The 16,585-nt window shown below is 37.6% G+C and overlaps 1 protein-coding gene across 1 annotated transcript; it reads right to left on the minus strand.

Annotated features, from left to right (window-relative positions):
* Positions 1 to 2,028: 2,028 nt before the first annotated feature.
* LOC143040371 (cytoplasmic dynein 2 intermediate chain 2-like) lies at positions 2,029 to 16,580 on the minus strand. The gene is made up of 11 exons (XM_076211363.1): positions 16,324 to 16,580; positions 13,356 to 13,434; positions 12,178 to 12,277; positions 11,909 to 12,033; positions 10,790 to 10,911; positions 8,363 to 8,475; positions 7,542 to 7,758; positions 5,534 to 5,696; positions 3,945 to 4,112; positions 3,212 to 3,420; positions 2,029 to 2,527 (listed from the first exon to the last, which is right to left on the minus strand). The coding sequence occupies exons 1-11, from the start codon at positions 16,380 to 16,382 to the stop codon at positions 2,398 to 2,400; spliced, it is 1,485 nt and encodes a 494-aa protein (XP_076067478.1). The 5' UTR covers positions 16,383 to 16,580; the 3' UTR covers positions 2,029 to 2,397.
* Positions 16,581 to 16,585: the final 5 nt, after the last annotated feature.

Consider the following 16,585-nt stretch of genomic DNA (forward strand, 5'->3'; position numbering starts at 1 on the left):
TCATGGTATGGGGAAGTTTTAGTGGAAGAGGACTTGGGAGCCTTGTTGTACTACCGAAAAATGTAAAAGTGAACCAATATGTTTATTATGAACTCTTAAATGACCACCTGGAGGATTCTTTTAATAGCTCAGGTGCTAACATCTTTCAACAAGATCACGCCCCAGCCCACACTGCTCGTAGTGTTACTCAGTGGCTTAAAGACTGTCATATACCCTACATAGCAGACTGGCCAGGCAATAGTCCTGACATGAACCCAATAGAAAACCTATGGAACCACATTAAACAAGACCTGCAGGGTAAAGATACAAGCTCTATGCCCAAGCTCGAGGTAGCCATTCGCCAATCCTGGACTAGTATAACCCCTGCACATCTTGCCAAGTATGCCACTTCCATTCCAAACCGCCTTCATGAGATCATTGCACGTAAAGGCCACCTATCAAAGTATTAGAGGTACGAAGTGAGCTTTTGTTTATTGATTTATGACTCATTCATTCTCCTCATCACTCATTCTCGCTAACCGTTCATACTTCCTTGTTGAGCACTGAAGATATACCAGCAACTTTTCCCTTGCAGTGGGTCTTATCAGTTCATCCCAGTCATAAATAGGTGTAAGCTTCACTACTGATCTTGCTGCTGCCTGGTCATCTCACATCTGAGAGAGCCACCATGTCCAATCTAAGCTTCCTGAGCTCCACTCTCCACTGGTTAAAAAGATAGTTGGTCATCCTGAGAAAGTAAAAGAATGTTCCAGGTCCCCATGCAGAGAGCCTATAGGAGGTTCATCCCAGGCCTGCCTCAACGTGTTTGTGCCTAATAAGATAAGTAGACACAAAACACCGAAGAGAGTCCATACACAATGCAGAACATACTTGATGGGGCACATGAAATATATTACACTATTTTCAACTCTTACACAAACTAATCTCATTACAGCTTACCTTTCACCAGAATCTATTCATACATGTACACTTTAAACCCTCTATCGGAGAAATAATATCAGAAGTACAGGAAAACTGTATATTTTGACTACTGTCTGTAGTCCTCTTCATACTACAGATAGTAGTCGAAATATACAGTTTTTCTGTACTTCTGATATTATTCCTCTGATAGTGGGTTTAAAGTGTACGTATACAAATGTGTTATAACATTACAATTTCCCTTCTTCATACATGTCTCTTTATGATCCCCTTCCCCATTTTTATTGGTAAAATTATCTATGCTAGCCCCTCTTCCTCTTCTTGTCAGAGATGACTGAGGCATGATGTTACACTAAGTGGGATGCAGTCCAAAATGGATCAGGTACCAGACTCAGACTGTCCAAGTGACATGAGCACATACAACAGCCTCTTCCCAGCTGCATGAGGCCAGAGTTCCAAGGGATTTTCATGCTGTGATGCTGTGCCCAGAGCCAAAGCAATGCTACAGGTAATAAGGCTCTGGCCACACTGCTATGGAGAGCAGTCAACCAGAGAAGTGCAGAATCTGCACAGGGTATCATCCCATCTAAAATTGCCTTGAGAAGTACCAGAACAACCAGACAATCAACTGGTAGTGCACCAATTGCAATGGAGCCCATGTCACTGCATCAAGAGTGTGCCTAGACAGGAGAGACAAAGCTAGGTAGGTATTAACAGTCCAAGCAACCTGAATCAGCCAAACCCCCCCCAGCCAGTTCAAGTTCTAACTGAGGATTATTTTCCAGACAAGCCCTTCAATGCTCCATTACCAAGACGAGATCACCAGGTGGGTCTGTTTCTATGTCAATAACTAACAAGAGCACTCATTGCCTGTCAGCAGTCCTTGAGTGAAAAAAGTGAGGATAAAAACTAATGGAGAAAAATCTTGGGCCTGGTCAACTTTCATGGCTGCAGCTCCTGAGAGAGGCGAGAGTATTGATAGGCTTTACAGATGGATGATGAAGAAAACAGAGGACATGAATAGCAGGTACCTACCATTGGACCTTCACAACATATACAGTATACTGCTTATATTGAAATGAATGCTTAAGATGATAATGATAAACTACAAAATTTTCATTTTTTATTATATGAAGGAAAATGTTTAAGCCATCCTCCCAATTATGTTATAAATACTGTAGAAACCTTCAAGATTTTTATACAGAATTGGTAACACACAACTTGGAAAATATTTTCACACTGAATACAAACTAGATTAGATATGAGGGCAAAGATTTAATCACAAAATATATGGAAATCTTTCCTTACCATGTAGTCAGTGAATAGAACAAACTTCCAAGGGAGGTGATTGCAGTAAGGTAAACATGAAAACTATTTAAGGATTGCCTCTTTATTTACCTATCTATCCAATTCATCTCTATGGACGGATCATTGGAATAGTGGAAAAATGAAAATTATAAGTAATTTCAGTGCAAATGGTTAATCAGCAACAGCAGTAAGAAGGTTGTTAAGTGTAGACAACTCTGATGGTACTGGTGATACAGCTTCAGTAGGAAGTTGCCATAAGTTTACACGACCCAACTTGTCTCCCACTGCAACCAGGGCCATGCTAAAGGAAAAAACACACAAGATTAATAAAACTAGACTCATGCACATTTCTTTTCATAATTACATTTCTTTATTTGGAAGCTTTACCCCAGAAATGTTTTTAAGATTACAGTACATTGATCACAAAAAACATACTGACTCCAAACCATAATAAATCAATGCCTGCACAAATTTATAAACATGCAACCCTCTCATGTATTTACACACTTCTGAGACAAAATATCTTCATGTAAATTACTTCAATGGACAAGTGCATAAAAATCCTTGAAGTCATAGAAAGAATACTCTTGAAGAAAGTAAGTAATCACTTAAGTGTCAAAAATGACACCATTTTAATCTTCCTGGCTATGAGCTTTATACTTTCAGTGTCTTTTCAAAAACTAGAATGTGAGCCTCCTTGTACAAGTTATTTAGATCACTGAATGAAAACTTAAAACTTATACCATCCATACATGAGACAGTTAAATATAGTACACATGGTGTACCTACACACACAACAAAAATGTTCACAGGAACATCTTACCAATCAGTGAAATTATGTTGTTTTCCCCAAAAAACAAAATAACACTGCATCATACAACGAAATCATCTTAACCAATAAATTCAGCCCCTCATAGTATACCATCAATTTAGAGAATAGAGAAAAGAACAAAAATTAGATAAATAAATAAACAAATAAACTTACTTCTTCTGATTATAGGTTACTGTAGTAATGGGTGAAGGTTTTTCAGGAGCTGGTAAAGTCAAGAGAGGTGTGTGCCCCTTGGATAACAAGTTGTACAGCACTACTTCACCAGTGTTGAGTCCAATGGCAGCAACACCACATCTGGATGGTGACCATGTACCACAAAGAACTTCATGTTCACAGTAAATCACCATCACAGGTTTATTGGGCTGTAAGTAAAGTTGAGGTTTATTTCATCTTGCATTTATAATAAATGGAAAAGTTCCAAATTAAAATAGCATTTGAAACTATGAGTGAACCTATTGTAGATATTCATCAAACTCATTAATATGAATAAAATAAAGTCAATCTCCAGTCATTCTATATTTGTTAAGGATTCAGATTATAAAACATCTATGTACATACACATATCACATGGATAAAAGATTTTTTTAAAGGGAAAGCTACATGAGGACAGTAGTAAAGGATAAGATGTCAAGATGGAGAGCTGTAACGAGTGGAGTTCCACAGGGTTCAATGTTTGCCCAATAATGTTTTTTGTCTATGTCACATTCAGTACTACAGCCTCAGACAGAATGGATAAAAGGAAAAGTTGAGGTTCTTATACTCACCAACAATGGGCTATGACCCAAAAACTGAGAACCAAAGAAAGATAAATACTATACTTAGATTAAAAACCCTGCCTGCCATAGCAGATGTGATATCATATAAGTCCACTCAATACTCTCAATACCTGCAAGAGTGAAGAGAGCCTGATTTCATTATCTGTAGCTGCACTAAGAAGAGCATTGCGGTGATGGGGAGAACACTGCAGTACTAGAATACGACCCGTATGACTGGCCAGGGGTGATGTGACACAATCTAAAAGGTCAATATCTTCTACCTGAACACCAGCAGGTGCCTATTACAAAGAGAAAATCACATGAATATAAAATTGCATTCCTCTTCACAAATACAATGAAAAAAATAAAATTTGATGAATTATTTCTTAGGGATTATACTAGTGTTGCAACTTAATAAAACAAAATATTATAATTCTTTTATATACTCAATCAATCCTTTGCCTCTCCCTCCTTTCAATTACATGTCTTTGGTCCATGGTATTATGGGAACAATCACCCATTCATACAGTCTTCTCTTTGCATTCATCCCCAGACAACTCCTTCTCATGACACTTTTCATTCCCCCTGACATTAGCTTGCTTCACTTACTCTATAATCTACATCCAGCGTGACTCCTCCATTCCCTACCACATGTGACCCAAAATACTTAGTTCTTCACTTCCTCCAGCCTCTTTCCTTTTAAACCTAGTTATAGACCAAAAGGTCTCCTGTCAGCATACTCTTCTTTTGTAATCCTTTGCAACTCGCCTCCAACTCAGTGCCACTCTCTCCTCTTGCATAACTCATAACCTTACTTTTGCCCACATTTACTTTTAGTTTTCTCATCCCCTCCCAAACTACATCACTAACTGCTTCAGTCCCTCATCCAACTCGGTAACAAGTGACTCGCATTCTATTTCCTTCCAATTTCACTTATCAGTTCCAAACCCCTGCCCATCACCACCCTATCCATGTATGCATTGAACAACTTACTCTCACACAAGCTCTAATACACACATAAAACTTTTTTACCATCCTCAACAGACTTCTCCCTATCCCAAACATCTACAACATATCTCATAACACCTTTCCATCAACCTTGTCACACACCTCCAAATTGAAAAGTCTAAATGACATCCTTATCATTAACCAAAATTTCTCACCTATCTGCCTTACAATGAAAAGTTGATCTATGCATCTTCTTCCTTTCCTAAACCTACACTGCTCTCCTTCAATAACTCTTTCAGTTCCCTGCGTAAATCACTCAATCAAAACTCTACCATATGCCTTTCCATACTTAACAGACTGATCCTTCTAAAACTACAACATTCATTCTTATCCCTTTTTCCTTTCCATGGTGGTACTATATATGCACTACCCAAGTCTTCTGGCACACTTCCTTCTCTTAGCAACACATTAAATAATTTCACAATCCAAACCACTATAATTGCTCCTCATCAGACATTCCATATGACCACCATCTTACCCAGGTGCCTTACTAGCTTTTATAACTTTCAATGCTATTTGTATCTCATCTTTTCTTACAGACCTATCATTCTCCTCTTTTATCAGTCATTTTCTTGGCACTTCCCATTACCTCAAAGTACATTGTCAAATACTTAATATATTGCATTTTCTGTAATGTCTCATGCTATACAAAGGGATATGCAAGGCTCATTGTATGGCTGATACATAAGAACTAGTTTACTAAATCTCTCACCTGTGAAAGAGTGGAACAAAGATAAATTCCACCACCTTCTCCACCTAACACAAAGAGTGTAGGATCCTCTGAATTAAATGATGCTGCTGATACACCTAGACCTCCAGATTCATTAAGTTTGGTTCGAACACTTTTAGGCATGTTTGTGTCAGAAAGAAAGTACCTGTTAAAAGAGATATAAAATTGTGTAAGATATTCCTTAACTTTCTTAGGTATACATAAGTGAATCAATCAGTCCATTGCTCCAGGTCTCTTGCAGTAGACCCACAGTTCCAAAGTAACCAGCAACAGCCATTGGATTGGTCTATAAGTCACTTAACCCATAAACTGTAGGAGTTTCACATCTATTTCATGCCCTCTCCCTTCACTGCTCAACAGAAATTCCCCCCCAGTATCTAAGGTCTCCTTTGCCCCATCCATCGATCCCATTTTTGGTCTTCCCCTGAAGTTCACTTCATCCACCACTGCCTTCCACACTCTTTTCTGCTAGTCTTTCTTTACTCATTCTTTTCCTATGGCTAAACCATTCCATTACCTTTTTGATCAACTCTATCTGCTAGCTCCCTTTCCTTCACTGCTCTCTGCCTAAACTCATTTCTCACTTTTTCTATTTTTGTAAACTTCACATTATGGGACACCACAAGTGAAGCTCCCCTTCCTGTAAGATACAATTAGGTAAATACAACTAGGTAAATAAATACATCTAGGCTCCGCATCTCTGCCTCCCTTAAATTCCAACTTTCTGTTCCATACAATGTCATGCAGTTTACACTTTCCTAGATACTTATTTCTCATGACATTTTTAATTCCCCCACAACATTTACTTGCTTTCCCTAATCTATATTTCACCCCTACCACCACTCCTCCATTCTCTGCTACATATAAACCTAAATAAGACTTGAAAGCACTGGGTTTCCCAACTTTGAAAGGTTGAAGAGAAAGAGATATGATTACAGTATTAAGGTCATTAAAGGGGACAAATTACATTGACAGAACAAATTAAGGAAGACTACATGTCAAAAGGATGTGAAAAAATACAGTTTTCCATATAGATAAATACTTGGAATAGCTTAGAAGGTGATGCAGCTTAAGCTGGAACAACATACAAATTCAAATCTAAATATGATAATTGGAAATCAAAGATACAGACTAAGTTGGAACTGTACATGAATTTGAGGATAGGTACGATACATTAGAGTAGGAGATGGGACCCAACAAGTACTCCTTTCCTTTATAATACAATTAGGTAAATGCAGAGCACTTCACTCTACAATGCCCCACACTAACAATCCCTCAAGAACAGCACAGTATTTTTTCCTTGAGTGACTTATAGGCTTGTCCAGTGGCCATTGCCAGTTACCTGGGAGCAGTGGGGTAACAGACTGAGTGACATACAATGAGATAAATACAGAAATACATATACTAAATTTTTTCTTACTTTTTTTCTATTCACTAATTACTCCTCTGTGTGTTTAGCTCAAGATCCCTAAGGTTTATGGTCTCCAATTAAAGATGCATATACAACGAGCAGAATACATAATAATACATTGGAAGAGTTAATAAACAGAAGATATTTTGGGGGCAACTTTTTCTTTATGAAAAAAAAAATTACTTGCAAAGCAAGGTGGCTAGACATGGGAGAGGAATAGAGAGAATTGGTTTTTGGTATTTAACACAAACTATCTGCTGAATGCTCTTGTGCATTGGTGGCACAATGAGAAGCATAAGGGTCTTGTATCTTCCTAGCCACAGGTTCAAGTCCTGCACTCCTCTCCAATTCCCAGCAGTAACTGTTACAACTGTCCCATCAGCCCAAGCACATAGGGCAAAGGTAGTGGCTTCAGCCACAGCTATGCACCTTCTGGCTGATGCTCCTCACCTTCTTCACTCTTCACTTAAATACCAGACATAACTTACAAATACACGAGCATGTAATCAGATTCATGCTTCCTTGGATATACCATCACATTCCAAATGAACATAATTTGACAAAACATGAAATCCTTACCCTTGCGTAACAGCCAATGTCTCTCTCCTTGCATTGTGGTTCCAAACCAAGATTTTACCATTGGTGCTTGCAGATACCAGGAAGTATTGATTAGATGTTCTGCCAACAATAATTGGCACCCAGATAATACTACTAATGCTTCCACTTCCTTCATTTTCTCCAGATAATGGTGTCAATTCTTCATCAGCTTGTGAAAGGTTATATACCAAAATTTCCCCTGTGAATGAAAATCATCAAATATAAAAATAAAAAAAAACACATGGAAACAAATTAATAATCTTTGATCCTCTTGATACTCTTCAACGTACTAATGATATAGACTTCATTTTGAGGTGGTGTTGATGGATTTTAAAGATTGGCAATGAAGAGACTATTCGCTTCAACATCCATTTTGCAGGACCATTATAAATATGAGAAAGTACTGTACATACCACATGGTACAGTTGATCATGTGGCAAGCATCAGAAAGGACATGCTATGACCCGACACACATACCTCTCTGGTCAGTATGACAGCATAACCCAGCACTGACCCGACCCAATGCAATTATGGATAATTCCACACTATAGGGGTTTGCTTATCATGTGAAATGAGTTCTGTTATGACCCATCCAAATAAAGGACAAGAACTCACTAACCTTCTTTCCTTCTCTCTCCGTAGCCCTCCCAAACCTCACTTAGTGTTTTGTTTTTCCTCTCTTCTTCTTTTACTTCTCATATTACTCCCTCATTCTACTTTGCAACCAATCCTCATCAACTTACTTCTTCTCTTCCAGTACCACTTTCAACGGAACTACATGGATCAAAAGAAATATGTCTTACCCCTGACAGAGCTCACTGCTACAATTGCTGGATTTGTAGGATGGAAAGACACATTGGTGAGGCATGATGAGGTCTCAATGGTCCGTTCAGGTTGATTGGCATCAAAGTCACTCCTGATTTTTAATGAAGTAACACAATATGAAGAAAATGCCTATATCTAAAGTAAGAAGATTATATCAAAATATATATATTCATCCTGAAATCCTGGAAAATGTATTGATTTAAAATCTGCATTCCCAATTGGTAAATGGTAATAATTATTGGCTGTGCTGGATTTAAAAGAAGAGAGACTTTAGGCTTCTCTACTTGTAAGGCCCCTACTAATTCCCAACTCTCCCACACTCTTGACAATATGGCTATATGAAGATGGAAAATTGTGTAAACACAATTGAGTAAAGCTAAGACTGATGACAGGTGTTCAAAATTCCATTATGAACATTTCCTCCTCTGAAGGGATTATAAGATGTTGCAAAAAGCACTATACTTATTGGTCAGAAGCCCCCTAAATTTAGAGGCCCAAGGCTTCAATTTGTCTAGCTTGTATGTAAATCTGGCAATGGTTATTGGTAATGTTTTATAGAATTTAATTCTTCCTACACTGCTTCTGACCCAGGGCAGTGGGCAGGATGCAGGGATGACCCGTCATCCAGGAGGAGCCAAGATAAGAGGGACGGAAGAGGGTGAAGAGGAGTGGAGTATGCAGGGGATGGAATAGGTGGGAGGGGTTTTTATGCCTTTGTTTTTTGGCTACCTCCCTTATAAGGGGGAAAAAGCTTTTGGTATATGTATGTATGTAATTCTTCTTACAGCTTCCAGTACTAATGTCATCATACTATTTGGGACCAGTGACATGAAACTCCAAATGGTGGTCCTGAAAGATGAGCGTCAGGAAAAATTGTCTCCCTGCCATCCATCTTCAAAATATGTCAACACCATCACCTTTATTTGAGGGTGCAGCCCTGGAGAGCTAACACTTTACTCCTCAGCCAAGCCCAAGAGTTCTATCAATTCACCTCTATTTCTTCCACCTTTTCACATAAAGAAAGATGACAAACAGTGACTGCCGCCCTCCTACTACTATAAACTTGTGGCACGTAAACAGTCTCACACCAATACCAAACCAAAAAAGTCTAACCTTTCTTCCTGTGTAGGGCAGCAGTTTTCTAGTTAGTGAAATTAGATGCAACAATTACCATGATCTTGTTACTACCTACATCTTATATTACCAATATCCTCGGAGAGTATCACCAAAGAATTTTTAATGACCATCATTATGTTTTAGTATGAATTATTTAAAATATACAGTAAAAAAGATCCACTGCACTTGGAGGGGGAAGGCAAAGCATCAATATTTGCTGAGAAAACAGCTCATGTGGCTTTAATTGACACCAGATTTACAATCAATTCAAGTAATTTGGATTGTAACAATGTCAAACTGAGTTGGTTTTTTCTATATGGATGACAAAAAGACTTTGTCTAGGTATAGCACTGTGGGAAAGCTGCAAATATGTCTTGCCTGAGGACTAGGTATATTTTAGGAAAATATCATAATTCCCAAGTCATCTTATCTATGTAATGCTGTTGGTACCAGCTACTGAAAAAAATACATACATATATATATATATACACATATACATGTACAGTATTCAGGTTGTTGATAGAAAGGATTCATTAGATGGAAGGGCTTTAAGAAGTCATGAAAACAAATTGAGAAAGACTAAATGTCTAAAAGATGTGAAGAAATAGAATTTTCCATACAGATGTATAAATACTTGGAAGAGCTATGATGGCAATATAGGCTAAGCTGGAACAATACATAAATTCAAATCTAAGTATGATAATTTTGAAATAAGAATACAGCCCAAATGAGAACCAAACATAAATTTGAAGTTACATACATACATACATATACCAAGGCTTTTTCCCCCTTCCAAGGGAGGTAGCCAAAAAGGGAAAGGCATAAAAACACTCCCACCCATTTCATCCCTAAATACACTCCACACCCCTCCCACCCTCCCTCTCATCTGAGCACCTCCTGGATGACGGGTCATCCCTGCACCCTGCCCACCGCCCTGGGTCAGAAGCAGTGTCGCAAGACACAGCACATTTAGTTATGATAAATTGGAGAGTAAGGAACAGGAACCCATAAGTGTTGTTCCTTTCCTGTACACTGCAATTAAGTAAATACATGTAAGACCTTTTCCTCCTTATAAAAGGGGTGGCCTGATTGGGGCATACATGCATTCTTCACCCATCCCAATTAAAAAAAATAACAATAAATAAATGAATAAATAAATGAATGAATAGATAAATAAATAAATAAAAAAAATAAAAGGTCATAAGGTCATAAGGTCATTTACTTCTAGACTCAGTCATAATGAGTAACATAAATTCTTAATCATCCTGTACAAGATTGTCGTGCCTCACCTGTTGATATTCCAGATGGTTAGAGCACCTTTATGAGTACACCAATCTTCATGGTCACCTACTCCAAATGTGACCCCAACAACAGATCCAGTGCAACTCCATCCTATCCCACTTACTTCTCCCTGTGTGTCATAAATATTCATCATGTAAACATTTGTTCATTATTTTGATATCCCTAAATTTGAAGTCTTCATTGTATGTATTCATTAGCAGATAAAAAAAACAACAATCATAATAAAAACAAGTACATTAGTAACAAACATAAAAAATTAGGAATAATATGATATGTGAAGGACATTTATGGAAAAAGTACATTATCTTACACCTTGAACACAAAAAAATCTAGGCTTCCGTAACCTGTTTATTCAATATATTAATTGATGCCTCGTGTCTCACTAAGTGGAAAACCTATAGCCCTACAGTGGCTAGCAATGGTCCTTGGAACCTCCCACAAATCTCTCTAGGAAGAAACTTGGTACTGTTGTCTGTGTCATATCAGAGTGGGACTGTTTCTATCTCAACTGCTCAAAACTGTAGGGAAAGGAAAGCTAGTTGTCAGTTCTCCAAGTGTAAAAAAGTGTAAGAAATACAGCTGAAGTTGATAAAGAGAGATCTTGGGCCCAGTATGGGGACCAAGTGCCATCCTCTCATGGCTGCACCTTCTCGTGAGGAGCTTGATTGGTTTTGAAAATAGGCAGCTTCACAGTCTATCTTGCAGGACTACCACATGTAGTTACCCGTTAACAAGTGAAACTGCTTGCTTAACAATCATTGCACACTGATCATTGACAAGTGAAGGCACAGGCAATGCTCTTAGATTAACCTTTCACAGAAAAAGCCAGATGGAAATATTTGCCAATTTTATTGTCTGGGGGGGGATTTAATTTTTTTATGGTTTTTACAGCTCTCTATATTTTGCCATTATTAGTTTTTCAATCTATTTTGTTGATTGGTTTTTCACAATTTTCTTTCAGTTTGCTATTTATTAGGTTTATGCACATATATACACAGAGAAAAGGAAGCAATCAAATTATTAATCATATTCTTACAGGTCTATTTTCTGTCTTTCTAAAAAAGTAAAAAATAAATATAATGTTCCCACACAACACTCAGTATTACCTCAGGTAAAAGGTGTTTCCACCTAAGAGTATGGAGTTTTTTCACACCTGTGCTTAAGCCATCGTCAAGGAAACTGTACCCGTCAAAGGCTCTGCTCTGCTTTACTTTTTTCAGCTCTTGCTCAACTAAAGGGAAAAATACAATAAAAAAAATTATGACCATAAACAAAATGTCAGAATTTGTAAATAATAACCAACTTTACACAAATGGTCACTCAGTAAATGATATCACATGACAACTTTGATCTACATGGCTTTTAGATGACTTACCAAGAGGTGTAACTTTTTCTAGAAAGCTTACCAAAGTGTCTACATTATACTCTGGTGCTCCATAATTTGGCACCTCTTCTGGCTCTGTCTGAACCTCTTTCTGAAATTTATGAATTCCTAATTAGTTTCCACAGCATTCAGATATATACATCAATATGTAGTCATTTAATTGGAATATACAGAAGAGCTATGCTCCTAGAGTCCAGTCTAATTTTTCTGAACCTATCATATCTAGATTTAAATCTATTTATAGTTTTTCCTAGGGATATATAATATTCTAAGCAATTCCAGCAATTAATACATCTAAATGGAAAACTATTTCTTTACATCCTTTAGATATGTGGTCTTCTTTAACCTATTTCCATGATTTCATAATTTCAAAACAAGAAATCTTCTTTCTCAGTTTTATCTACTCCATTTAATGACCTGAACACTAAGATTATGTCACTTCTTTCCTCTTTCTTTATGCCTTCTCTAAAATTTACATATAATTCAAATATTGTCACTGTTGTACACTTCAGTTTCTATAATCCTTTTTGACAGTATGAATTTAGGGACTGTCAAAAGCCATATTTATGTACATCTCTACGATATCCATACTATCAGGTGGCATCTTTTTGATGAAGTCATTCACAGGGCAAATAAAGCCACAAGAGCTCATGTTCAGGATGCTGAACAAGTGAAAATATATGTGGGTGACAGAGTCAGAGATGAATATCTATATACTGTCATGACAACCTGTTCCATAAGAGGGGCAAACCAGGGATGAACTGGCAGTATTATTGGGAAAGTGATAAGGTGCAATCTTCACATGGCTTAAATAGAAAGGAGTTTTCACATTTGATGGGAGTGAAAATGGAGAGGATGTTTCTCACATGTTCAGCTAACAGGTATTTACCTATTTGTATTAAATTCTGTTTATTTAACTGTAGTATACAGGAAAGGAGCAATGCTCATTGGGTTCCAATCTCCTTTCCAATTTATCTTACTAGGCCTCAAATTCATGTATAGTTCCAACTTAGTTAATAACTGAAAAGTGTTACTGTAACATATATGTCATAGTTTTCCCATGTGGCAATGAGTGGAGAGCACATAATTTTCTGTATTTTAGTATTACTTGAATGTATTTTTGCTGTATTAGTTCAGTATCAGAGACCAGAAAAATTATATTGTCTTACCTCTTCCAAATTCACAACTTGGTTTTCCTTTTCATCACACTTCACCTCTTCAGTCTGAGTTTCATTCTCTGACAACTGTCTAAACAGGAAAGAAAAGTACAATTTCTCATTTCATGTATAAGCATTATAACCTGCTTTCTCTCCTGAAAATGTAAGACAAATATATACACAGTAAACATAGGGAGATGCCAGTTGTCAGCTTGCCTTTTGTGAAAATCTCACCATGATTTCATGTAGAAAACTGGACTATTAACAAAACTGTAAATACCCTAAACTAACCAAACCAACATGTGAAAAAAAATTACACCAAGGTTTTTTTTTTTCTTACAAGGGAAGTAGCCAAAGTCAAAAGGCATAATTCCACTCCCACTCATTTCACCCCCATTCACCATCCCTCCCTCTCTCTCATCTTGGCTCCTCCTGAATGATGGATCATCCCTGCATCTTGCTCATTGCCCTGGGTCAGAAGGAATGCAGCAAGACACAGCAAGGTCGCTTCCCTTAATTGGTCACCTCCCCTCTCCATCCCCTTATGCAGTAACACTGAGGATGGGGAGAAATCCCTTAAGACTGTGTCAAAATTTCATTCACACATAACCACTCCCTAATCTCCCCATCCCTATAAATAAATAAATAAGAATAGTAAAATATAATAGAATTTCATTCTTAACAGCTTTGTTAACACTTTCTACATTGTACATAACTAGTTGTAGTATACAGGACATGAACTACATTCACGGGGTCGTCTCTTATCTCCAATTATCATACTTTGTTTTAAATTTGAGTATAGATCCAGCTTGCATTGTATCTTCTCCTAAGTCATTCTAGGAATTTTGCCATCTGCACAGAAATATGCACTTTTTCATATCTTTCAGACAAGTGGTCACTTTATAGTTTGTGTCAATTACTTCTTGAAGCCCACCTATCCCTGACCAAGGAATCTTCTGTTGCCTTTGTCCATATCCTCCAATACCAAGAACACCTTAATCAAGTCCCCTCTTCATCTTGAATCCTTCAATGCTGCTAGAGGCCTAGCAGTTCTAACCTTTCCTAATACAATTTACCCATAAGGCCATTTTCCCACTAATTATCAGTTCACAAAGGGACTAAAAGATTTCCTACTTCCTCTTGGTGTCAGTAATATCCATGGACTCCTCCCAAAGAAGCTTTTCTGACCCAAGGAGTCTGTCTTTCCAATATTGAGTCTCCCTTGCCGCTTCACTTAGTTGGCAACCACCACTCTCTGTCCCCCACTCTATCGCGGCCACTACCCTGGGTCAGAAGCAATGCAGCAAGATACAGTATATCCACAGGAAGGCTGCTTCACTTAATTTGTGATTCCCCCTCCATCCCCTTATGCAAAAAAAGAAAAGATGGGGAGAAATCCCTTAGGGCTGCATCAAAATAACATTCACACATAAACACCCCCTACCCCATCACCAACCCCTCCCATCCTTGCATAATAGTATCACTTATACACAGCAACTCTCCACTCATCTTTTGCCTTCTCCCTTCCTTGCTTAACAGACATTCCCCTCTTTCTTAATGCCCCTTCACAACCATCTATCCATCTCATCCTTAGTCATCCTCTCAAGTTCACTCCATCCACCTCTGCCTTCCAAACCACTTTTACTAATCTTTCTTCATTCATTATTTCTATGTGTCCAAACCATCCCAATGCTCTTTCATCAGTCCTATCTGTCATCTCATTTTCCACTCCCACTCTCCTCCTTGTTTCTCATTTTATCCAACCTAGTAACTCCTACCATACTTCTCAGACATTTCAACTCAAACACATTCAAAGGGCAGTGGGTGGGATACAGAGTGACCTGCCATCTATGAGAAGTTAAGATAAGAGGGAAGGAGGTGATGGAGGGGTGTGGAATGAGGAGGGAGTAGGTATATGGCTTTGATTTGGCCATCTCCCTTGTAAGATGGAAAAAGCTCTTGGTGTATATATATATATATATATATATATATATGCAAAATTACCACAGGAGGAAAGAATCTTGTGATCCTATAGATTTTATATTTCTTGATATTAATGTTAATTTTCCACTACTGACTCTATTTGTAAACTTTGCCAAGGTCTTCTTATAGTTCTTTACAATCCTTTTTGCTTTTCACTTTCCTCATGATTTTAGCAACATCTGGTAAGAAACCTTAGATTGTTTTCTGCTCTGTATCAGTATGGGACTTTCTATGCCACTGGCTTACAGAAACAGGATGAAAGGAGTAGTCATCAGTTGTCAGCTGTGGTTTCCAGTCAGAAAAAGATTATCACAAGCCAACACTAGCAATGAATAGGACAAAAGGATGGTAAGTAAAGGTAAGAATATTGCTCCTGTAATATAAACAATATGCCATATTTTACTGCTATGGCAGGTTATGTCAGAAAATCTGCCACAGCCATCAGAATCAGAATAACCCTCTTCCTTCCCTCCTACATATTGGTCTTTCTTACACTTAAATAAAAGAAATATCTACCCTATCCTAGCCTGACACCCTAACTTAACATCCTAATAAAAGTCTTAAACCCTCAGAATCCATATATCAAATAAAAAGAAAGATGATATTGAGATGACCAATCTATTACCAAGAACATTTGTTGGTATATTTTGATGGGTCCACAAATGGCCAAACCATACTTTGTGGCATAAATTCCAATCAACCATATCTGATTTACAAGAAAATAATGTATTCCAGTGTATTATGTGTTGATAAACTATCATTCATTTGACTTTATCAATTAAATGCCATCCATATATGATGTGGGAATAGATATGTGTGTACAAGTGATCTTTCTGAAAGATCACCTGTACACACAAATCTCCCCATTAAAAGTCTAGGGGCACAGGTCTTGTAGGATAATCTAAAGCTACATCGATGTGTTTATTCTCATTTCGTTGCAAACCTTATTCATGTAAACCCTAACAAGAACAAATTTGTAATAGTGGAGTGTCCTTACTGGTTAGTTTTCCAGCTAGATTCGAAACCTGATATAGGTAGTGTGTGTTTGGAAAACATTGCTTTAATGACGACTTATGCAATTGTTTCAAGTGTACAGGGTTATCATCACTTTATGTCTTTGTTTCAATGTGTTTCCGCTTCTTGGCTTCTTTTCTTTCTTTTCCCTTTTTTACTTATCACGACTCACGAGATGAACACGACCCCGTAAAGAGATGTCAAACTTCAAAGGAATGTTTGTTTACATTTATTTTTAAATGCAA

Source organism: Oratosquilla oratoria, chromosome 28, assembly GCF_046742065.1.
Source record: "Oratosquilla oratoria isolate Oo_2021 chromosome 28, ASM4674206v1, whole genome shotgun sequence".
Taxonomy (NCBI): Eukaryota; Metazoa; Arthropoda; class Malacostraca; order Stomatopoda; family Squillidae; genus Oratosquilla; species Oratosquilla oratoria.